This window comes from Neophocaena asiaeorientalis, unplaced genomic scaffold (assembly GCF_003031525.2).
Source record: "Neophocaena asiaeorientalis asiaeorientalis breed wild unplaced genomic scaffold, Neophocaena_asiaeorientalis_V1.1 scaffold521, whole genome shotgun sequence".
NCBI lineage: Eukaryota > Metazoa > Chordata > Mammalia > Artiodactyla > Phocoenidae > Neophocaena > Neophocaena asiaeorientalis.
The window spans coordinates 3006294-3031325 of NW_020174712.1; the positions used below are offsets into that span (position 1 = coordinate 3006294).

At 39.2% G+C, this 25032-nt stretch overlaps 1 protein-coding gene across 1 annotated transcript; it reads right to left on the minus strand.

Moving 5' to 3' along the window:
- Positions 1-4748: 4748 nt before the first annotated feature.
- Positions 4749-24402, minus strand: CCDC110 (coiled-coil domain containing 110). Its single transcript, XM_024759944.1, has 6 exons — positions 24346-24402; positions 15414-15702; positions 9345-9400; positions 9022-9087; positions 7693-7803; positions 4749-6857 (listed from the first exon to the last, which is right to left on the minus strand). The coding sequence occupies exons 1-6, from the start codon at positions 24400-24402 to the stop codon at positions 4749-4751; spliced, it is 2688 nt and encodes an 895-aa protein (XP_024615712.1).
- Between the last annotated feature and the right edge of the window lie 630 nt (positions 24403-25032).

A 25032-nucleotide genomic window follows, 5' to 3' on the forward strand; every position in this document is an offset into this window, starting at 1 on the left:
TGATGTTAATATTTGAAAAAGATTGAAAATAAAATCAGATAATTCAAAGAGAGAGAAAAGCAACCAATTGAGAAGTAGATCTGAAAAACTTAAAATTGGTTTTTTAAAAAGCCCACCTAGAAAAAAAAGAGAGGTGAGAGAGAATACAGACTATCCTCTGAGTAAGGAATAGATTTAACTACAGATGTAGCAGCAGTTAAAACATGTACAATTCCATGTCAAATACATTTGAAAATGAAATGTTACCAGAAGTAATTCAACAAGAACTGAAAACATGAATGGACCAATAAGGGTAGAAAAAATGGAAATAATAGTTAAACTTAGTAGCCAAAAGGTACTGTGTCTAGATTTAAGGAGCTAAATCCTATCAAATCTTCAAAACAGAGAAATCTTTTGTTATTTAAATTGTTTTGATCATAGAAAAATATGAAAGAGTTTTGATTTATTTTATGAGGATAGCATCACTGGACAAGGATAACAAGTAGGAAAATAATATTTCTAACTCGTTAAAAAAATCCTAAATCAAATACAAGCCAATGGAATCCACATTTTAAATGAACATAAAATGATTTATTATTCTATGACTGCTAAAATAGCTTGACATGAGTGAATCTATTATTATAATAAAGTTCTTTAATATATTAAAATGAAAAAAATACATGTTCCCCTAATAGATGCTAAAAAGCCATTTGATAAAATTAAATACTCTTTCCACTTAAAACCTGTTAGGATGTGACAATTAGGAAGAACCTTCCTTACTTTCTAAAGGATGTCTATCACAATCATAACAGACATTAAGCTTGAGCCATAAACAAGACAAACACTGCCCTGGAAAACATTAATATAAATATATTAATGCAGGAAGACAGGAAAAAATCCCAAGAGGAAATAAATGTTAGAAAAAGACAATATTATTGCTTGCAGGTGATATATAGTTATTTACCTACAATGTAAAAAGAATCTGTTGAAAGATATTTGAACTAATAAAATTGTACAATAAACAGATGTATATAATGATCTGCAGAAAAGACAGTTTTTTCCATATGTCCATTAGGAAATGTGAAAACTATTCTATTTACAATAGGAAAAAAACTATGGAAACTTAGGATTAAAATGAAGATATAAAAGGAGGCCAGAGCAATAGACCATGTTCCAGGGAGACTAAATATTGTAAACTTGCTGTTTATCTTTAATATATCAATAAATTTAATGCAATTTAATAAAAATCCCTACAGAATAAAAACATTAAAACTTGACTAGCTAATTTAAAATTTTATTTTGAAGACAAAACATGAAAATATGTCATGAAAATTTGAAAGAGGATGTTTGTTCTAAGCCAAAATATACTAAAAAGCTATTTATACTATAATCAAAAACACTAATGTATTAGGGGCTTCCAATTAAAACTGGCAGGCAGAACACACTTATTTGCTGGCTCTCCTCTGACCCTAATAACACAATAGTAAAATAATGAGTCCAGAAAAATGACTCATAGGGGGGTCATCAAAGAATAAGGGGTTTCAAAAAAATTCTGTAGACAAAAAAAGTAAGAATAGAGTCAAAAATGTTTAATTAAAAGTGTGTTTAGGAAAGACGTTTTCAGTCAGTTTCTTTTTTTCCTCCTACCTCCTTCCCATCCTCAGTGCTTTCCCAGTACAGGCAACCCAGAATTTTACCCCCAGATGAAAAACTAAGCATCTTGCCTCTGAACATTCTAAAGAGCTACCTAAGGAGAATTGGGACTACAAGAGTAAGGTTCTTGTTCTGGCATTATTACTCCAAAAAGAATAATTCTGGTCAATAGCCCTGTACACACATACTCATAGTTACAGGCATCTTCTTTATAGTTGGGTGAGACCTGGTGGAAGAACATACCTACATATGCCAGCTACCTAGGAGAGTCAACACTGTGTTCTGTCTGTTCATAGGACTTGGTTTTCCAAACTTCCCAAACTTCACTACCCAGAAATGGCTTCTAGCCAAGATAGAGTATCAGGAACCAGATTTATACTTCTTCTTTAGGCAATTAAAAACTGTACAAAACACACATAACAACTCTTTTTAGATACTGGACACAGACAGTGCAGGATTGTGATCCGTGAGGAAAAGGAAACAATTGAGGTGAGCCCTGTAATTGCTTTTTGTCTGGAGGCACTTTTGGACTGGAGAGGATGGAGGACTTGGAATCTCAAAGTATAGTAGCCTTGCTGAATTGAGACAGAAATTGGAACCCAAGGAATCTAAAGTGGCTCGAATTTGTGGGGTTGAGTTCTAGAGAGGAAAGATCTACACAGGAAAAGAGTTCAGAAATCCGCATAGGAATCCCCTTAACCCTGCTGACATCTAAGACAGGCATGCATAAGGTTAAATTCCATGAGACAGAACACAGAACAACACGAACCTGTCATGGTTCCCACAGCTCACAGAAGGCCAGGAACCATTCAAGGCTGGGACATTCTCACCTCTCTGCATTCAGTGGTGGTTCCAGAGGATCTAGAGTAGACGAGAGGCTACTCTACACCCACCCTAATAAAAGTTTAAAAAACAAGCCTCGAAAGCATCAAATTGAAGCAGAAGTAATGTAATGCCTAACACAACCAATTCCAACAATTTATAAAGAAAACAACAACATTCGGACAACCAACAATGTAAAATTCACAAAAACCCATCTTCCAGATGGATTTTTGGCATACTAGATATGCCAGGAAGCCAGAAAATATGACCCATAACTGGGAGAAAAATCAGTCCATAGAAATAAACCCCCAAACAGTAGAGAAGATGGAATTAGCAAATAAAGACATTAAAATAGCTACTTGAACCATGTTAATGTATTTAAAGGAAAATATGAACATATTGGAAAGAAAGTTATAAACGAGAACCAAATGGAAAATCTAGAGATGAAAAAAAAGATAACTGAAATGAAAAACTTCAGTAAGTGGGAATAGTAGAAAATTAGGCATGGCAAAAGAAAAAACTAGTGAATTTGAAGATATAGTAATAGAAAGTATCCAAAGTGAAACAGAAAAAAGACTGAAAAGCAAATGAAAATAATACCAGTGAGCTCTAGGACAATATCAAACAGTCTAACATATGTGTTATTGCATCTCAGAAGGGAGCAGAGAGAAAAAGATTTAAAGAAATAATGGCTAAAAATTTCCAAGTATGATGAAAATTATAAATCCACATCCAAGATGCCCAAAGAATCACAAGAACCCCAAATTATCAATGTCAGAAGTGAAAGATGGGACATCACAGGTCTTCTAGACATTAAAAAGATAATAAGGAATATTATAAACAACTTTATGCCAAAACACTTGAGAACTTATGTAAAATTCTTCGGAACAACAAATGATCAAACCTGATTCAAGAAGAAATAGAAAATCTGAATAGTTCTATATCTATTAATGGGGTTGATTTTGCAGTGTAAAACCTTTCCATTTAGAAAACTCCAGGCTCTCTGGTGAATTATGTATTTAGAAAGGAATAATATCAATAATACCAATTCTACACTAATCCTTTCAGAAAATAGAGGAGGAGGGAACACTTTCCTCTTGGAAAACCTGACCTTATATTTTATGAGGCCAGGATTTTCCTGACACCAAAATCAGATAAAGACATAAAAAGAAAATAATATAGATACCAATATCCTGAACATAGAAGCAGAAATCTTTAACAAAATATTGTCAAATTGAATCCGGAAGTATGTTAAAAGGATAATACATGATAAACATGAAGTTTATCTCAGCAACTCAAGGTTGGTGTAATGTTTCAAAATTAATCAATGTAGTCACCATATTTACAGATTAAAGGGGGAAAACACAGGATCACCTCAATAGAGTGCAGAAAAAGCATTTGACAAAATTCAATAAGTTTATTTGTATAACAAGCAGTCTTGGAAGCTAGAGATAGTGTCTCTGCTGGAGCAAGGGCAGGTATTCTAACTGTCCTGTATAATAAAGGTAATGTTTCCATCTAGAGCAAAGGGCAGGCATGCTTACTGCACTCAGAAAAGTAATGGTTCCCTTAGCTTAGAGTTTTCTCTTGTAATGCAACCACTGTGTCACCCTTTTCATGTTGCCTATAGGAACTGGGGCTTGGAGAACCCGTGCAAAAGTGCTGTTACTCTGGCTCCTGCTATTGTTGTAAGCAACAAACTGTCCTTTATCTCTGACCCAGTAGTCTCATGTCTTCCACTAGAACCCATGAAACTGTCAGGCTAACATATTAGCTTACAAGTTGGATAAAGTCTCAGAATATTTATAGTTCTTGACAACATAAAAATATATACCTAATTCCAATATGGAATTAAAAAAAACTAGTCTAATCAATTATAAGGTAATTGTAATCCCATGTAAAAAGTGAATTTAAAATTTTTTGTTGAAAAAAGTACTTGGACAAAGGATTTTGAAACACTATTTTAGAAATTTATTTACATGGTTTGGATGGAAGCAATTGATACAGTTTACTTGGAATTCCTGGAAAAAAAGAAGAATTTTTTAGAAGGTTGGACTTCTAAGTGTATTGCAGAAAAATAATAATTAAAAAAAATCCCTGTTTGCTGCCAAAGTTGCTTTGGTCATATACAATGTATAGAAGTAGTATAATAAAATAATATGAATTTTATCAAAAGAGCAAAATCTCTAAATAATTCCACTATATAATAAATTGGATACAAATCTTACAAAACTGAATTGTACTCACCTTCTTATTACTGTCCTCTGGCTAATGCCCGATAGGCTAAAAGAATCTTAAACGTATTTCTGCTGATCCACCATGATATACATACCTTTCAAATCAGGGGCTAAAGGCCTACTCCTAGGACTAGAGGTGTCTTCATAAATATCATAGATGTCAAAATGGAATTTCTCTCTTCTTGAAATGTAACCCATTTTTGATAGGTCAATATGATTATAGATTTTTTCACTTAGATTTAAATATTCTTTTTGAAGATTCCGCATCTCAAATTCCAAGGTATCCCTTTCATTCTCTATACTTCTTACATAATTTTCTAAAAGTATTTTGTCTTCCTCAAGTCTACTGATGCTGTTTTCAAATTTTATACTTTCTTGACTATGTTTTTTTAGTTCTTCTTTTAGAATCTGATTATCAGTTTTAATTCCCATTAACATTTTTGATAACATCTCACATTTGTTGCCCATTTCTGACAAACTATTCTTATAAATACTTGCTTCTGATTTTGCATTTTTTATTTCTTGCAGAAAATTCTCTTTGGCGGTAGATTGGTATGTTTGAATATCCTCAATTTCTCTTTCCATCATTTCTCTCGCAGCAGTAGATTCTTGTAAGGTTGTTTCAAGATTAAGCTTTTCATTTTTAACTGTTTCTATTATTTGAAGAAGTGTCTCTTGTTCAGTTTTTGCCAATCTTTCTTTCTCTTTTAGCTGCATTATCTCTAGCTGGTTTTCTTTTCGTTCATTTTCAAGTGAGCCTTTTTCCTTTAGAAGCTGGTATGTTTTTTCCTCTAATATTTCTTTTTCCTCTTGTATCAACAGAATATTTGTTTTCATTGATTCCATTTCTGTGATCAATAGTTTATTTTCATTATTGACAAAGGCCATGTCACTTTGAGTTTTGTGTTCCTTACTTTTTAGTTGTTCTAATGTTTCTATTATTTGTTGCTTCTCCAAAGAAAGTTGACTATTTTTTTCCTCTAGGGTTTTATTTTGTCCTTGGAGAACATTATAGTTACTAATTATTTCTTTCACTTCTTTAACACATTCTTTGCCATCTTCTTCTGTTTTAATTAACTTGGGCTGAATAGATTTCTTTTCTTCAGCCAATGTCTTAAGTTGTTTTTCATACATTTCAATTTTCTGTATCAGAGATTGTGTGGTAAAGACAAGAAGTTTAATTTTCGCTTTAAGGGTTAGGTTTTCATTCTCTAGTTTCAGTACTTTTTTCTGTATCTGCATAGATTCTTTCAGGTAATTCTGTAAGTACTGAATTTTTGCTACACACTGTTCAGTAACAGAATTGACTTTGGATGTCTTCTCACTTTCAAATATTATTGATCCTTGTTTTGCTGCAAATCGTTGTCTTTCTTTGTCTTTCATTGCATATTTTGTTGGGTCAAAGAATGCCAGTGTATGTTTTGGAAGTGTGGAGTGGAGTTTTAAATCTGCAGTATTCTTGTCAGTGATAGGAATTTCTTTATTATTTTTCTCATTCTTTTCCCCCCTGTGTATTTCACTCTTAGATAGTTTTTTACATTTCCTACGAAAATTCGCATGGAATTTTGACACTGTTTCCCTAGGTGGGAGTAATTTGTTTACTAGTGCCTCTAATTCCAAAATTCTCTTTGATTTTATATCTTCATTTAAGTTACTTTCAATATTTTCTTCCTTAATAAAGTTAATTTTTTCCTTGTGAGTGGGGGGCAGGTCATAGTTACCATTCCTTGGAACAGCTTTTAAAGTTTGCAGTTCATTTGTAAGTGCCAGTTCCTTGTCATGTGACTTTTGAAGCTCTTCCTTCATTTGTTTGATAGAATGGCAGATATCATCTAAATTTTCACAAAATCCATGCTTGAGGTAAGGCACAGTAACTCTGGACTTATCCAGAATTACCATATCAGCTTGAGACATCCCGTTTTGAGGTACATTAGGTAGGAAATTATAAAGGTTATTGTAATTCTTCAAGTCAGAATTTTCTGAAGCTGAATTATCTGTTGAAGTTAATATGTCCTTGAAATGTATCTGGTATGGGATATTTATACCTTGAGAGAGCCTGTTAACACTGTCACTACTGAATATTTCTTCTACGGAATGAAGAGTCCTAGGATCCTCAAAAGGCTGAATTTTCTCCATAGAAAGGGTTTCTTCTTGATTCTCTACAGGCTAGTAACAATAAAAATCACACTATAAATATACTATCATTTGCTACATGACCAACAAATTAAGATAATATTTTGTGGAGGAATTGCTTTTACTACAACCAGAATGAACATTTTATCCATTTCTGCAGCAAAGAGGCTGACAAGTATGATTCATTTTCTCCAGAAAATCTACTGTTATTTTGAGATCTGTAACTCTGGTCTTCACAATTTGCTTAGAAATTGCACTTACTTCCTTAGGGGGTGAGATAGAAGGGCCAACCCCTCAATTCCAGAAATATAAATTCGGCATTTCTAGAGACCATCATAGATAGGTGGGGAAGAGAGAAGCAATAGTTCAAAGGGAAGTTTAAGGAAAATGAAAATTTCTACTTCTGGGCTATTTGTCAACCTTAGCTTGTCTTCCTCATTTCAAATGGGTCTAGGGTTAGTGACACTTCACAGAGAAAGTGTGAAGTTCTAATAAGTATAGACACAGTGACTCTAGTTTGGACCTGTTTTAGAGAACTCACTCTAGGTGTAAGTCAGTCCTAAAAGTAGAAAAACTCAAAGTGGACAGAAAAACTGCCGTGTATTTCAGTTTACTTGGGAATCTTTAGGTATATGGATTAAGTCAAATGCCCTTCACACGCTCTCCTAAGAGAAACAAGAAAATTGCAGAAGTACAGAGGTAAACGCACATCTTTTAGGGTTTTCAGGACAGGAGTTTCCTTATTTTCATCTTTGACAATCCAGTCGCCCTGTGAAGAAGGGGAGAATGTAAAGGTGAAGGTAAACTGGTTGCAGTAACATTTCTGAAGTACCTAAATGTAGGAATGATTTTGTACTGAAACACATACCAAAGCTTTTTCATGGCGTGTGCTGAATACTAGATTTTTTTCTGAGCTAAATTGTGGGTTTTCTACTTCAATAATACTTTTGTTCAATATTTCACTGATTTCAGACTGCACCTTTAAAAGAGAAATTAAGAATGTCAGGCTTTGATTTCACACTTATAAAGTTATGAATGCACAAGGATGATAGATATTATACTTGAAAGATACCTTTACATTTCCTATGCATATTCTTTTCCATCATATAAATTAAAAATTAAATTTAATTTATTGTAATCTCTATCATTGAAGGAATCTTTAAGAAAAGGATGTCTTTACTACATGATTATAAAATCAGAAAGACTTAATTTAGGAAAACAATAAAATCTTATGAATTAAAATAATTTTAGATGTTTGATTTTTACATTGTTGAATAAATCAAAGGTCTTTGATCTCTGTCATCAGAATGGAATCTGTTCCGTCAGCCTCAGGAGGATTTTATCTTCTCGTCCCATTTTCCTGCAGTTGCTTCAGGAATATCAGGATGACGTTTATGTTGGGTCTTTGGCAACTATGCGTTGTGTTATGTACCCCCAGGATCCATGCCCTGTCCTTCCGTTAACACTACCCCTTACTTCTGGATAAAGTCCATGTGCCTTTGGTGATACAGATCCCTCCTCCAGCTCCAAGGGGTGGGCATGTGACCCAGAGCTAACCAGTCAGAGCGTTGCCTCCCTCTGAACAGTGATTGCTTCAAGCACTGCATGTGGGGCTGTCAGAATCAGGCCAAGAACTCAGTACACACTGTTAGGAGAGAAAAGCACGGTCTCATCTCTGTCTAACTGGAATCTGGAAGGATAAGGGCCGAAACTTCTAGCAACCCTTTTGCTACCACATGGAGTCTGAGAATACATTACTGTCAAAAGCAGAACCAAGATAAGGAGTGAGGCTGGTTCCCTGACGACGTGAGTCCTGACCGTATGGATGAAGCCATCCCCAAGTGAACTATTCCGAGGGTTTGCATTACTAGAGCTAATAAAGTACACTTTTCCCTTAGTCCGTTTGACTTAGATTTTATTATCACTTATAATGAGAGTCCCTATTTATAGACTATATATGGGTAGCGCTTTAAACATATGTTTTTAAAAAAAAATCAGTGAGTGTTATTTCTTTGGGCTCATATCCAAATGCAAGTATAACAGAATATAGTTTCCTGCCAATTTCGTGTCTAGAATAGGTTGTGGCTTTATTACATTCAATACCAACTCATCAGTCGGCTATAGTGATCATCAGTTTAGAAGTGTGTGACAGTGCTCTAAGTTTGGATATTTTCTATGTAAATTAGAAGAAACATACCATGCTAACATTCTGCAAAGTCTGTATTCGCAGAGCCTGAAATGATTCCAGCTGATGCTGAAGGGCCTATAACAAAATTACACAAGGTATGAAATTGAACATTTTTAGGTGAACATACATTTTGTTACAATTAAAAAAAAAAAATCCCCCGAAGTTGCCTATTACCAGGATCATGTGAGGGTCAGGTGACCCGCATTCTTCATCATTCTTGCCCGCTCTCCAGTGCATTTTGATGAAGACTTTTGTGGAAAACCCTTATATATTCAGGCAGTATTCTGAGAAAGATCAGACTTTACATTTCTGAGGAAATGAAATATACTCACTTTCAGTGCTGAGTGTGGTTGGATTTGATTTTCTGATTCTGTTATGCAGCCGTATTCTAAAAAGTAAAATTGGTTAAGTGTTATTTTTAAGCAATGTTAATGGAAAGCAGTCTCCTAGCTTTCCTGGATGGTGAGGCAAAGAGATGGTTGATGTTCACATTAAGAAAAACCCGATGCTAGCTGCATAGTGAGTTCAAGAGAGAATTCTCATCTGACTTATAATACTGCACCTACTTAAGGTTGTAATAGTGGTTTTACTTTTACAATAAACCCTTAACTTGTAACACCAAACTGAGAGCTCTCAGGAACTCAGATATCTTTGTTTGTTTCTGGGATATAAACTATATTTTTTGGTAAAAAAAATTAACAATTCTTATGTTAAGGGAGACCCTTGGCAAAGTCCTATATAGGTCTCAGTACCTATGCAACAGCCACGTGATGTTTTTCTTCCTTAACATGGAAAACAGTTTGGATTAATAGAACGTAATTTTTGTTATGCTCTTAAGCAAAGTGCTATAAGGATCCGTGTGTTCCTTCCTAGAAAATAGATTTTAGTTCTGCAGTAGGGGAGAGACTATATAACGTTTGCACATTTCCTGACATACATTCCTCTTTTTTCCCAAATGTTAGGCTACTTGCTTTGTAAATTTTTATTGAAAAAATTAAAAAACATGTCCTGAATGAAATGAGAGTTATGTTAGAATTTGCCCCAGGCTGACAATTTCTGCTGTACGAGAAGGTTTTTAAAGAAGTCAGTGCATCTCTTTTGGAATGGCAGTCTGCCAGATGTTACAGAATCTGGTTGCAAAGTGTACTTCCTTCCACCCAGTCCCAATGTGGCCCTCATCACTGAGAGAGCTGCTGTGGTTCAGAGCCTGGAGCCATTTGGCCAGTTGAAGAATCCCGCCTTCATCACAGGGCAGGGATGGACCGTGTGTGGGGGCTGGGCAGGGGTGCATTAATGAGCTATCGTCAGGATTCTGGCTTTCTTTATCGCCTCTGAAAGTCAGAGGGAGTTACGAGCCATGCTATAGATAGCCTTGCCAGAATCATCTGTTTTTGTCTTTGGCCTCCACTCTCCAATTTTATGTCCTGAGGGGGTGCCCCCTTCCTTCTCCAGGTACTGCTGGTGAAGTTTTTGCTGGTGTTTGTTCATGTCCTTTTGTAGTGGGGGAGGAAGGTCTGGGGTCTTCTTTGGCTCTAAAGTCTCTACCTGAAAGTCTAGAATAATTTTGATAAGTTCATGATTTGGCCTTAAATACTGTTTCATGTTCAAGTGGTTCATTCCTTCAATAATATCACACATTCAGATTTTGAGTGTCTACTACGTGGTGTGCCCCACTGTAGTTACTATAGACACAGCAATGAATAAATCAGCCGGAGCTCCTGTTCTCACTATGCCTACCTTCTAAGAAAAGTAAACAGAAAAAAAGCAAACAAAGATATAAACAAGATACTTCCAAACAGTGATAGATAACACAAAGAAAATCGGCTACTGTGACAGTGAGGGGGGCGGTGAGGACAGCATTGGGGAGGGCGGTTAGAAAAGGCCTATCTGGTGTTTTGTGGCTTCAGCCAAGACTCCTACGTGATAAGAAGGGGCCAGCCGTGTGGACATCTGTAGGAAGAGATTCAGAGCAGAGGAAACCGCAAGGTCCTGAAGCAGAGCACGTGTTACCTGTGTTTGGAACAGAAAGAAAGCCCATGTGGATGCAGCTTCCTGAGCAGATGGGAGCACAGTGTGCTAAGAGTTCAGGGGGAGATGGGGGTGAGGTTAGAGAGAATCTGGCAGGCCATCCTGAGGGGTTTGGCTTTTATTTTAAGAGAAATGAGAAGCTTTGGGGGGTTTCGATCACGAGAATGATTTGATTTGACTAAAAACATTATAGGACACTCTCCTGCATGATAATGGATTAGAAGGTAGCAGTTGCAGGACTATTGGAATAATCCAAGGGAGAGACAAAGGTACCTTGGACTAGAATGGCAGTGCGGGAAATGGAGAAAAATAGGTGGATTCAAAATATGTTTTTGACATGAAGCATTGCTGGAGGATTAGATGTGGCCAGTGTCGAGGAAGGAAAGGTGACTCCTGGTTTTTAGTGAGAGCAGGTGGGCGAATGATGATGCCATTTACTGAAATGGAGAAGAGTGGGGGAGGAACATATTTTAGGGAAAACTCGTTTAGGTCTGTTAAAGTTTTCCGTTGGACATCAAAGTGGAGATGTCAACAGGCAGTTGGATAGTCAGGCTCTGGGTCAGGGGAGTGGTTATGAGCACTGTACTGGGAAATATGGACCCTGCTGCTGGCCTAGACAGGGGTACTTTCTGTGCAGTGAGCAGCTCAGAACCCCAGATGAAGTGGCTCGAGGGGAGATGGAACGTGAAGGTTCGTGGGCAACGCTTTCTGGTTTTACTGTGGCAGGGGGTAAGGTGCCTGGTGGGGATAGGGGTTTTTGGAAGAGATGTGAAGGTTAAGAAGAACTTTTTTTTAACCATGAGAGAGTCTAATATGCCTGCTTACTGTGGGAATCATATAGTGGAAATGGAGGAGAAGAATAATTCTGGAGAATGAGGAAGGCTGATGGCCAAAGTTGAGTACTTGAGAATTCCAGGAGAGGTATGATCTGGAGGAAATGACTTGTGATTGAGCAGGGACAGTCCTTCCACTGAAGTGGGGGACAGCAGAGAATATGGAACACAGGCGGTAGGTTAGCAGAGTTTAAGGTTGAAGGTTAGGGATTTGGGGTCTGATTGCTTCTATTTTTTTCATATAGTTTGAGGTCATGTTACACGTTGGGAGGTAGCGGTGAGAGGTGTTGGAGATTTGAGGAAACCAGAAGAGTGGAATAGTTATCTTGGACAGGGCTTGCAAAAGCATTTACTGGGGAAATAAAGTAACTTTTCCAAATAGCATTGAGATCCATGGTATGACTCAGAAGTGAGTGTTTTTCTCCAGCAAAGTTCATATGATTCAGTGAAGATACAGAGTAGGCAGAGAGTTGGATTCATCTATTTTTAAAAGCTACGAAAATAACTTTTTGTTTTTCTTATGAGTTTCAGAGACATTGGCTACTACTTATTCCCAAAGGGAAGATAATTTAAAAATTCATCAGTACTTAAAGAAACACATAGGATTATGTGATTCTAGAATTGGAAGGGAAATTATCAGTGAAGCACAGGAGAGGGAACACAGTCACAGGTCACCATTTATTAAGTCCTTGCTAAATGTACTATATTGGGAAGTATTTAGACTAAGTAGAGGATATGGTGCCAGCCCTGAAGAAGCTTATACTCTATTCAGATTGCAAGAAATATTACTCAGATTATATTCACCTTAAGTTCTCTAGCTGTTTCATATTTAAGTGTCAAAATTTAAAAACAAGATAGTTATCAGCAGGATGACTTTTGAGGTCATTAAGGTAAAGATATAGGGAATTTATTCTGAAGTCTGCAGAAGATTATGTCATATTCAATGTATAGAGAAAGTTTTAAGGGCATACCTGTAGCTAACAGAGCAGGGAGAACAAATGAGTTTTAAAAATGCAATGTGGTAACAATTCTATATAGGATGTTAGACACTCTGTAGTCAACGCCTTTTAATTCTCAGGTTCAAATACTGAGTTTTGCCGTGACAATTCACACTCACTCCTAGAAGTAACTGTTTTATTGAAGCCTTGTGAGCTGTTCTACCCAAGTCTTCATTCATTCATCTAACAACTATTTTTAAGCACCTGCTATGTATCAAGTACTGTCCAAGGTGCTGGGGATCCTACAGTGAGCAAAATATGCAAAATCCCTGCCCATGTGAGGGGAACACAGGATATTGTGTGTAAGATGGGAGTGAATCCTATGGAGAATAGTAAGGCACAGAGCAGGGGAGTGTGCATATCTGCACGAGGCTTTGTTATGGGAGCTGTGGAGCCAGACTGCCTGAGCTTGAATCCTGGCTTTGCCACACGCTCACTGTGAGGGATCAGTGTCTCGTTTGTAGGTAAAGCCTTACACAGTGCATGGCACACAGTAAATGCTCAAGGAAAATTTACTCTCTTACTGTAGCAGCAAGGGTGTTATCAATATGATGATGATTTGGTAAATTTAAAATTTCTAATAGAGATGGAAGGGAGGGACGACTGCTCAAATTCTCCAGTGCCTCCCATTTTGCTCAGAATAAAACCGCACATCCTTACGTGGAATTACAAAGCCCAGTATCCTCTCTGAACCCTTCTCCTATCCTCCTCCATGCTTATTTTGCTCCCGTCACCAGCTGATCCTCAAACATGCCAGGCATCTTCCCACCTAGGGACCTTTGCAGCTGCTGTTCTCTCTGCCTGGAATGTTCTTTCCTGGAAATCTGCACTGACTACTCCTTTACCTCCTTCAGGTCTTTGCTCAGATGTCATCTGCTAAGTGAGGTCTCCTACCATCCTATTTGAAATAAAATTGCACACCCCCCACCCCCCTCTGACACTCCATATATATACTTCACGCCATATACTAACTTCTTGTCCTTTTAAAATCAGAGACCTGAGAAATATATACGACCTTGTAATTCGGCATTATTTATGCAAATCATGTTAGTGTTCTGTTGGTCAGTACCCAGCGAATGGATCACTTGGTGACCATGACGTGTAGCTGAGAGAACAGAAAGTGGGGAGGGCACAAGGTCACACGTCCTAGTTTTGCCTTGAGCTGTAAGCAGGAAGTCCCTGCCATCCTTGGTGGTGCCTAACTTACTTAGGATATCTCTCACCGATTGAGTCCCTGCCCTTGTACCCGCCACACTCTAGCAAGAAAGACTTAACTCTCACACAAGCATATGTGCTAATTTGTATGTAACTTCATTTTCTGTGAACACTGGCATTTTTCTCCAGAGCCTTCCATCTCACTCACATTAGAGAACACACGGTCTTGCCACATGAAGCTCCCTCAGTCTCTTCTGACCTTAAACACTCTCTCTTGGTATGGAGCTGTCTCCATGTCTAGACTCTCTGTGAGGGCTTTCTGCCCCACTCAGGGCTTCCCGTCACCCCTCCTGTTGCCCAGGGATGCCTGCCTGGCCTCATGCAGAGAGGGGGCAGGTTAGTGCACTGCCCTGCGGCCTCTACTGAGGTGTGGCTTATCCTGGTGCTCTGGGCATCCAATTGTCTTGTGTCTTTTGTCTGCCGGCTGTGGCTGTTCCAGCCTTTTTTTTTAGAGCCCTTGACAAGGCCATTGTGAAGGTCCCCGGTTTATGGAGGTGGACAAACCCCAACCTGACCTCAGGTCTCGGGCTCATCACTTGTTGCAGCACCTCTGCGTCTGGATTGCCCACGTGTCCCGCGTGGCGTATGGGCAACCATAGGATCCCAATGTGGCCCCTTAGTTTAGATACTGCCTTCCGCCCACGGCGCTCTGCTCCTTCCCTGGTGTCTCACATGAACACCAGGCCCCTCTGAGAGCTGTGTAGCCTCCTTCAGCTTCTCTCAAGGAAGCGAGACTCCAGCTTCAGTGTTCTCAGATCCTCCACACATCTTATTCATGGTTTATATGGAACTTGAAAACTGCAGCTTTTTAATGACTTCAAACATCCTCCCTATACAGTATCCTGTAGTCTACAAATATTTACTATAAAGGTATTTCTTTTGGAAAAAGATGGGTACCTTTTTAGTGACTGTCCAAAAAATCAGCAATTCTTATCTGGTATTCAGAGAAGCAGTACAGTGTAGCATGGAGGTTAAGGCCTGGACCCTGGAGCTACCCCGCTGAATACTGGCTCTGTCAGTTGCTGCCTGTGTGACCTTGGGGAGTTAGTTAACCTCTCTGTGCCTCAGTTTCCTCACTTGTAATATGAGGAGAATGGTAGTACCTACTTCGTAGGGTTGTTGTGAGGATTAAATGAGTTGACATATTTAAGTGCTCAGAACAACATCTAGCACAAAGTAAATGTCCCGTGTTAGTTATTATTAGTATCTTACGAGTAGTTACCGGAAGCACACCAGTTGGGCCGGTGGACTTAGGTAACGTACTGGTTGCCTATAGTAAAAGGCAGAAACATCACTGCCATCGGAGCCTTGGCCTGGGAGGTTTTACCTGTTTCACTGCCACCATTTTCCTTTACCCCCTCAGAGGAATTTAGGATCTTGGGTGCTGAAAGGAGAACGCAGTCAACCCCCTCCTGTTCGTCAGTATGCTTTTCTGTAACAGAACAGTACGCGGCTTTTGGTTTTGCTGGGAGAAAGGAGGCGAGGCGTGGGGATTCGGGACGCGGGAGCGTAGAGCGGCCACGGGAGGGCGCGCTGGGGCCACGCCGCGGCGGCGGGCCGTGCTGCTCCGAGGCTGGAAGCAGGGCAGGCGCGGGGACGCAGGCGGTGCTTTCCTCCTGGGGAAGGCGGAGGTGTGCGGCTCGTCTAGGAGATCCGCACTCCAGACGGGAAGGAGCCGGGGCGGGGGGAGGCGGCGCTCCCCACCACGCGTCCAATTCCTGGGGAGCCCCCTCCCAGGGCAGCCCCCGACCCGGCTCTTACCCGGGCTCATTTCTGCTGCTCCAGCTCCCTTTCCAACCGCCTTCCCCTCTCCCAGGCACTAGGCTCGGTTGCTTCCCTCCTGGGCAGCTCGTTGCTTGGTAACGGGGTGGCCGGGACACAGCGAGTGGCAGTGGGGCGCGCGCGAGGGTGGGGGTGGGGAGGAGGAAGGTGCGCGCTGGGGGCCGGGGTGCAGTACGTCCGCCCAGCCGGAGCGGCGCCCGTGACAGCTGCGTGCTACCTTTGTTGTGCCTCCCAGGCCCAGCGACAGTCTCACTAGGATGTGTCAACGCCCCACGCCCCACCCCCGCCGCTCCCCTGCTGACCCAGAAATTGATCTCGATCAGACTCTGATTTAACACAGCACCTGTTGGACCCAAGCTGTGTGGAGAAAGGGGAATGTTTGGAGACACGCAGACACCTAGGAGCTTCCCTCCCCCCCCCTTTCTGATCGCCATTTCATTGTTTTATTCTGTTCTATTCCTCTTGTTTCAACCCATCGGTCGAATTAGTTTCAGCGTTTGGGGATTTGAACGGTCCTAGACCATTATTGTGAAAGGACGTCTGTTTGCTGTGCTTAAAAGAAGACCCCCTGTTTCCCATAATGAACTTTCAATAACCGTGTATGAAAATGTACACATTAGAGCTGTAGCAGAGGCGCCGATCTTCATCTGTAGAGCATGCTCATTTCCTGTGCACCTGGGCAAACCGCCCGCAAAAGATGAATGTTGAGTTGGAAGCTGGGGCTTGTTCAACTGAGGACTGGTTGGCGTGGCCGCAGTCAATCCCTGTGCCCATCAGGAAATGGAGCTCTTTAAGTAAAAGTTTTAAATGAGTGTATATTATTATTTTGCGATAACAACAGTTACAGATGATAGAATATAAAATAATTGAAAATTCAAATTTTAAGTCACAATAAGGAATTTAAAGTCATGATGACATAACTTATTATATAATAATTATGTCGCTTGCTTTCATGGAAATGAAATTCTTTATCAGAGGTTCAATGTTTACTTGCTGTAATTTCTTGTTTCTTAGCCTATAGGAATGGTCTCTAGAAGATTCGACAGTCTTGTGGTGTTGTAGACAATTTCAACAAATTGTAATTTTGAGAACTTAGGTTCTCCATTGATGATTGATATTGACAAAGTTAATTTTTTCCAAAGAGCTACGAAAGTTTTCATCAATGTGTCTGTTAAATTGCTATTCTGAATAAATGCAGTATTTTGAAGGGAGACTGTAGATAAAAAAGCATTACATTTTAGTAAGTTAACTTCCATACTAATGAAATTTCCATAACAAATAAGAAATTACTATAAAATATTCTATTTTATGTAACATTATATTTTACTATGTAATAACCTGATAATTAACATATGTAATATTCTATAATAACTAATTTGGCCACGTAATATTTGTGGATTATGATGGCAAATGTATACAGAGAAGTTACTTGTGGATTTAAATTAGAGGATTTAGCCACACCATTTAGCACAAAATATAAAAAGCAGATGATAAGAGCTATAATATCAAAAACTCAAACTTAGCCAGTGTACTAATTTCAATAGAGAACCTACTCTAATTTTAAGATATTTCCCAATCAGTTCATCAGTTAGGGAAGCAGTTCTTTACTTAGAAGGTCAGTTGATTTTAGATGTTAGGTCAACAAGATCATTTGATTATCAAACTCATTTCTCTTTAGTAAACTAAATCACATATGTGTATTCTCAGGATAGGAATAATTTATTTGTCAGAAAATTATTGTAATTAATATATTAAAAGCCCATCTTTGGAGCCAACAAACATAATAAATTTTAAAAATGTCTTCAGTAATTACAGTGTCTATGACATGAATGGCATCCCCTCAGAAAAGGCCCCATGTTAGGGCCTCACATCAACAGTTGCACATGGAGACCCTGTTCTTTGGTGAGAGAGAACGTGGAAGTGTAAGAAGAGAACATGAACCCCCAGAATACGGGTGGATGGTGGACACATCATTTTGGGGGTGTTCATTGCATTTGTGAATGTATGTCGAGGGAAGTCTTTTCTGATTACTCATGGCCACTTAAAACCGTTGTCACCAATCACAGCCTGCTTGAAACTCCCTCCATTTCTGAACTTTGCTGGTAATGGTGACTCGGTGACTTGCCGTCTCTGAGCATGAGTTTACTTATCTCCATAACAGGCCAGGATTGCTGTAAAGGGTCCTACTACAGTAGGTTCAGTAGTTACATGGGAGGCTGCCAGTGATGGCACCTCTAGACCCCAGAGTCTCAGGTGAGATTCCATTAAGAGTGCTGACATTTTTTCCTGTGATTCATCCTTATTTTTAAAAAATTGTCACTTCAATTGGGCTTCCCTAGTGGCACAGTGGTTGAGAGTCCGCCTGCTGATGCAGGGGACACGGGTTCGTGCCCGGGTCCGGGAGGATCCCACATGCTGCGGAGCGGCTAGGCCCGTGAGCCATGGCCGCTGGGCCTGTGCGTCCGGAGCCTGTGCTCCACAACGGTAGAGGCCACAACAGTGAGAGGCCCGCGTACTGCAAAAAGAAAAAAAAAAAAAAAAAAAATGAAAATAAAAAAAAAAAAAATTGACACTTCAGTTGAAAAAGATTCAACTACTTTAGCTCAAATACCGGAACACGCATATATTTTAAAGAGATAGTTTGTGTTGTCTAATTTGTATTGTGCATCCACTTTGTGATGAACTTGCCAAAATTCAAAAAATAAAAAATTTTATGTTTCTCAGTGAATGCACATTTATATGGCCTATAAAATGTAAAGTCCTCATTAAGTTTTATTTATTAAATTATTTTTTGAGAAATTTAAAAATGATGGAATTTGCGAAGAAGGCTATAATTAACCATTTGCTTCCATCTCCCAGAATTAACAGTTATAATTATACTGGCATATTTGATTTTTATTTAGAAAAATAAGAATCATATAGGATGGAACTCCCCACCACTTCCTTTTCTGTTCCTTCTTCCCTACACTCCTCCCATAAGAAACCATTGTCATGAATTTAGGGTACAATTTTACAGTCCATTCTTATATTTTTATACTAATTATAATGAGTAATAGAGATGATTGCCCTTGTTTGTTTTAAAGTTTTTCATAAATGGTATCATAGTTTACGTTTTATTGTGCAGCTTGCTCTTTTTCAGCAAACATGGTTTTTAGGTCTATGCATTTTTAAAGAATAGATCTTTAATTCAATTGTAAAACTGGACTTGAGATACCTTTCAGTTCCTCCAGTGCAGTGTTTTTGCCCTTTTGGTCTCCACTATGTTTTAAATTTTGAAATGAGATCACCAACTTATAATAAGGTTGGAAGTATAGTCTGATACATATTTCATTTTCTCCTGAGCCATTAAGAGTGAGTTGTTGACATGTTGTCCTGTCACTTCCGAATACTTTGATGTGTATCTTGTAAGGACACTCCAACATGAGTATAATACAGCCATTAAAGTCTGGAAATTAGCATTGATACATTACTGCCATCTAATCCTCAGACCCCACTAAAGTTTGACCAGTTCTTCCAATAATGTCCTTTACAGCAAAGGGATCCAGTCCAACATCTTGCTTTACATGTAGTTGTCACGAGAGGTCTCTTTACTCAGAGTCTCATGGACCCAGAGTTGCCTGTTTTATTCAATGGGTTAGAATGGATTGTCTTCTGTTGCTGACATGGTTTATATTGTTGCTTAAATTTCCCTAACTCGGTCAGTGCGAGTGTCTCCAGCTGGCCTCTGCATACTTTTGACACATCTCCTTCATTACTAGAGCACTTTTTTTTTTTTTTTTTTTTTTTTTTTTTGCGGTACACGGGCCTCTCACTGTTGTGGCCTCTCCCGTTGCGGAGCACAGGCTCCGGACGCGCATGCTCAGCGGCCATGGCTCACGGGCCCAGCCGCTCCGCGGCATGTGGGATCCTCCCAGACCGGGGCACGAACCCGTGTCCCCTGCATCGGCAGGCGGACTCTCAACCACTGCGCCACCAGGGAAGCCCTAGAGCACTTTTTAATTTGCTTGACACAGTCAGATGTTTCAGGCTTATCCTGTATTTTCCCTGCCCTAGCCCTGAAATCAGCCATTTCTCCGAGGAGACTTGGTTTCTTTTAGAGGAGAATGGTATTTAGAAGCCAGGATGTGAGTGCTAAGTTGCTATCTAGGTGTAGCTGCTCCCAGGCCATCTTAGTAGATAGAGCAAGGGAATGTCTGCCTGGGTATGTATATACATATACACAAGCACACGTGCACATTCGCATCCACGTTTATTTATCTACATTGAGAAGGCTGAGTTCACAATGCCTCCAGTTCCAATGCAACATCACGGTGCTCTTTCTAGTTTTCTCCCTTTCCAGATGAGAAAATTGACTTCCATTATCCCTTATATATTTACTTATATGTGCTCTCATGCCAGTCTTTCACCATTACCCCCACGTGGATGCCCTCGTTATCCCATTTAGGTTCCAGTACTCTGTATCGCCCCTTCCCAACTCCACTGAGACCCTGAACCCTATGCTGGGCTCCCTCTCCACCTAGACACGCTCCTCACCCCTCTGGGCTCTGTCACTGTAGGCTGGACCTCCTCTCTGTGGAGACGACCTTCACGGCCTCCCTGCCTCTGACAACATGCACCACCCAGTCCCATGCAGGGCCACCCTCCCCACCTGCTTGAGCTCTGACCACTGATGCCAGTGTTCCCAACCATGCGGATGCTTTCTTTTCCCACCTTGGGATGGGACACCCAAAGCCTGCTTTTGCAAGGTCATGAGATGATTCTTCCATGCTTTTTTTTTTTTCTAAAAGCTTTATTGTTTTACCTTTCATTTTTGGACTCACTATTCATCTGGAATTGATTTTTATAGAGAGTGTGAGGTAGGTGTCAGTATCCAGTTTTTATATGCCTATCCAATTGACCCATCATTTATTGTAAAGAATGTGATTTTCCATACCAGCTATATATTTTAATATATTTTACAATGTGTTTTTCTTTTGTGTGCTTATATTCTACTAATCTTGAACCTAAAGTTCCTCATTGCCAAGTTGCTAAAGTCAGGTAAAGTGATTATTTGCTTACCCAGCATATAGATGAGAATTAGATAAAAGGAATAGTATAGTGAAATTTCCTTTAGACTGCAGAAGTGGGGAAAACCCTATTCTCCTGAGTGAGACCCGGAGAACCCTGGGTCTCTGAGATTCTCTGTTGAGTACCCAGTGTTTTCTATAGCACTCAGGTTTTCAGTACATAGAAATGAAGGCTCAGTGATATTCAGAAGAATCTGGCAAACATTTGCATTACGCTTGCCCGGCCCTACCTATCCTTGTTCCTGCTCCTGTGACTCGGAATGAGTTCATTATTCCATTTGAAATCGGTAAACAAAGTTGAGAATTAAAACACTTAACTCTGGTGGATGTTCAATTTTTTCCCTCCCTAATGTAATTATCCTCCCCCATCAACCCCCAAATTAAGTTTTTGGTGAAGTATTCTTGCTTTTACTTAATGGTGTTGAGAATTGTGGAATTTTATGGAAAAAAGTTATTTTCCAGATTTGTGTGGGGAAAACTGAAACATGGGGAGGTTTAGGAACTTTTCAAAAACTCTCTTAACTGGTCAGTGCTAGACTTCCTGATTCTGAAACCCTGGTTTTGCCCAAATCAGTTTATTTTGATGTTTTGTCCCCCATAACAAGTTATAATTTTATGATATAGGACAATATTTCATCTAAATTTTCCAAAAGTATAAAGGAGGTATAAATATTAATGCTAGAAACTAAGAGTTCCTGTTTCCTGATACGGTGTCACACATCACCTGTACTACTTTCTCAGTGTGGTGAGATTGTTTCTATTTCATTCGACCTCATATCAGATAGACAGTGGAGCATTTTCTGTCACAGGGTATGCTTTCTCTGGTCACACGTGTCAGTCAGTCCAGCAACTGCCCTGAAAAGATATGATTTTTTTTTTATTGTGAAGTTCATTGCAAAAGGTTGGAATTAAAATCTGTACTGCCAATCTTTTTTAAAAAAACTGTGAGTCACAATATTTCAGAGTCTTCAAAGAGTAGCTCTTCTTAGAGAATCCATTTTCACCTGTTGACTAACAGCTGCAGATTCAAGAATCTGGAACAAATTCAAGAGCTTGAACAAAAACAAGGTAGTCAAATCTATTCTTAGCAATTGATGACCAGACTAAAATACTTCTGGGTTTTTCAGCTTCAGGAGATCTTTTTTAAAACCTGAGATCACAAGGCTATCATTAATCATAGCTGAGATCTATAGTAGTGTGAAAAAGTGACCAAACCCCTCCTAAAACATAACAAATTTGGGCAATTGTCATAAGGCTGGTGCTTTGGTCAGACCTATGTGCTGGTGACTTAGGACTCTTGGATGGGTAGTGGGCCTTCAACAGCTTAAAGGCTTCGTGCCACAGGCAGCTTTAAGTTTCTTTTAGAGTTAATTTTAACCTGATTTCATCTATATAAGAGAATGAACCCCACAACTCACTAAGAATCACCACAAGCTTTGGCTCTTAGGCAGTTGGCTGCAGCCTTAAGGGGACTTATTAATGTGATATACTGTAGTGGGGATACTAAGAAGGCGGAGTCCATCTACCTGTATGAAGTTTGGTGTGCTCAGGGGTAGGCAGAGGAGCATCGAGGGAGCTTGAGAAGGAATAGATGTTAGGGAAAGAGATTTCCGGGCTGGTGTAGGGTACTTGAGCATGCTTGCAGGCTGAGAAGAGTCAGTGACACAGAAAGACTGAGTGGGAAAAATAAGTTGGAAAGAGAACTTGAGGAATAGAGTGATGGAGATGAGTTGGACCAAGAAGAAAGGGGGATGAACAGCCTCTTTGAACATGGGAAGGTTTGGCCGTTCTATAGAGATGATAATGTAGAGCTTTCCTCCCTCTGACCAAGGCAGAAGTGATGGGGAATGCACTTTCTCTGGACTGAGGCATGTAGGTCAGATAAGTGCTGTTTGTGAAGCTTATCGAGGCTACGTAGGTGCTTATTGGTTTGAATAAATATAGCGGTCGGAGTCTCTGTAGCTTCTGGTAGACTTTAATTCAGCTCGCAGTATGTGACCTTCTTCTTCCTAATGCTAAGCTGCTTTATGCTTTTTAGATACCGAAGGAGCTGCACTAACTCAGGTCACTTGATCACACATTAATAATAGGAGTTCGTTTCCCTTGCTATATGTAGATACCTAGAGTGTGTGCTTCCAATGGAGCTAATGAATTTGCAATGATAAATTCATATTCCTTGCTTGATTTCAACTGTGAGCTATGACACGAGTCAGAGGTGGTATCCGTGACCATGGAACAGAATGAAACTTCTAAATTGAACCAAGAGCCTGGTCACATTGACAGCATGCCTTCACTAAATTGAACGTCTAGCCAGTTAACACCAATAAAGACAATGTCAAGAACAGATCAGTGATTTTTTGAGCTGGTAGAAGTCTCAGGGGTCATCCAGTCCGTTTCCCTCATTCTGCAGAAAAGAAGTCGAAGCCCAGTGAGTCCAGTCTTTATCCAGAGCTATTTTCATGACAGTCTTCTTACTTATGTCTTACTTAATCATATCATTACTTAACATTTTTATTATTCCACACTACCTTTTTCTAGCACTCATGGAAGAAATGATTTTTCTTATAAAGAGAACAAACATAGACTGTAAGTAAACATCGATGTAAATAAAATAATACAATAGAGAACTATAACAATGTCTAGGATTTATAGGTTTAAAGATTTCCAAGCCATATGACTTATTACTGGGGAATATTAGTGAGGTTAAATGCTGTTTTTTCCCCTACTTGTTTGGTCCTGTACCAAAGTTAAACTCTCTGAAACTTTTCCTCATCTATAAAATATTTAGTTGGCAAAGTTGTAAGGAAATAATTACATTTGAATGTGACCAATATTATGTCAAGAATTTTGTAAGCATTCAATTAAAAATATATATACTAAATAAAATAGATGTAGGCAATTGAGGGACCTTAGTTTTCTTTCTAGCTATAAGATTATAATGTAGAATATTGCCAGTGAGTCTTTGGTGGGGACAGGTTGCTTGTGAGCTCAGGCTTTTAAAATTGTCCTCCTCAAATGAAGAAAAGTTCCAGTGGACTTCCTGAACCTGATCTGTCTTAGTGTGAAATGTCAGTTCTCCTGGGATCACCAAGGATAGGAGTCTAGTTCTGTGACTCTTCCAATTGGAAACAGTTGTGCTCATTGTAATTGGACCCAGATTTCCAACACCAAAGAACAATTAGAAGGAATAAAGCCACCATTTTGAATCTAGGATTAAACAGTGAAAAGTATACATAATAATCGTTAGGTGCTTACTTATGTATTACTTGCTAGGAAATTTGTTAGATCTTTTGATACGAATTATCTTGATTTAATCCTTATCACAAACCTGTAAAGTAGGGATTATTGTCCTCATTTTATGGTTGATGAAACTGAGGTCTGGAGAGAATTCATGATTTCCCTATACCTTACAGCTAGGAGATTGTAGAGCTTGGTTTCAACTCGGCTCTGCCCGTGTCCAAAGCTCATTTTTGTAACCACCAAGCTCTAATACCTGGAGTAAGTTATACTGAAACGGAATCTAGGTGATAATTTTTACAAAGCTTACTGAGGGCTTTGTTGTCCCATGAAAGCCTTATAATCATCTTAAACTAAAGCTACTAAATCTCTTGTGCAGAGATAATGTGAGGTGGTCTAGAGCATGGATTTGGAAGCCAGGCCACCTATGGTCAAATTCTGGCTCCGTCATTTACTACAGGAGAAACCTTGGATAACCTCTTTGTGTTTCAGTTTCCTCAACTGTAAAATGGGAAGAAAAAGAGGACCCACCTCACAGGGCTGCTGTTAAGATTGGATGAATTAATATCGTTAAAGCACTTAGGACCCCGCTTGGTACATAGTAAGAGCGATGTAAGTGCTGGCTATTGCTATTGTATCAGCAATGATCAAGCATTTTCCGGAAGAGGAAAATGAAGCATCTAAATAAGAACGAACATTCCTAACCATGTTGTTTCTTTTGCTCCTGTGCATTTCTAGTCTTAGGACTCTATCTAACAGATTAGTGACAAATACATATTTATATTAGTAGTGTTCTTTTAAAAAATAACAGCATTGTTGAGATATAATTCACATACCACATAATTCACTCATTTGAAGTGT

Bases quoted from the DNA above. Each gene is read 5' to 3' on its own strand.
- CCDC110 (XM_024759944.1), bottom strand. From the start codon at position 24,402: ATGAGCTTTGGACACGGGCAGAGCCGAGTTGAAACCAAGCTCTACAAT. The intron at 9,401-15,413 runs GTAAAACCTCCC...TTTACTTTTTAG, and splicing joins AAATGGTGGCAGTGAAACAG to AATACGGCTGCATAACAGAA. The intron at 7,804-9,021 runs GTATGTTTCTTC...TCTCTTTTAAAG, and splicing joins CTTTGCAGAATGTTAGCATG to GTGCAGTCTGAAATCAGTGA.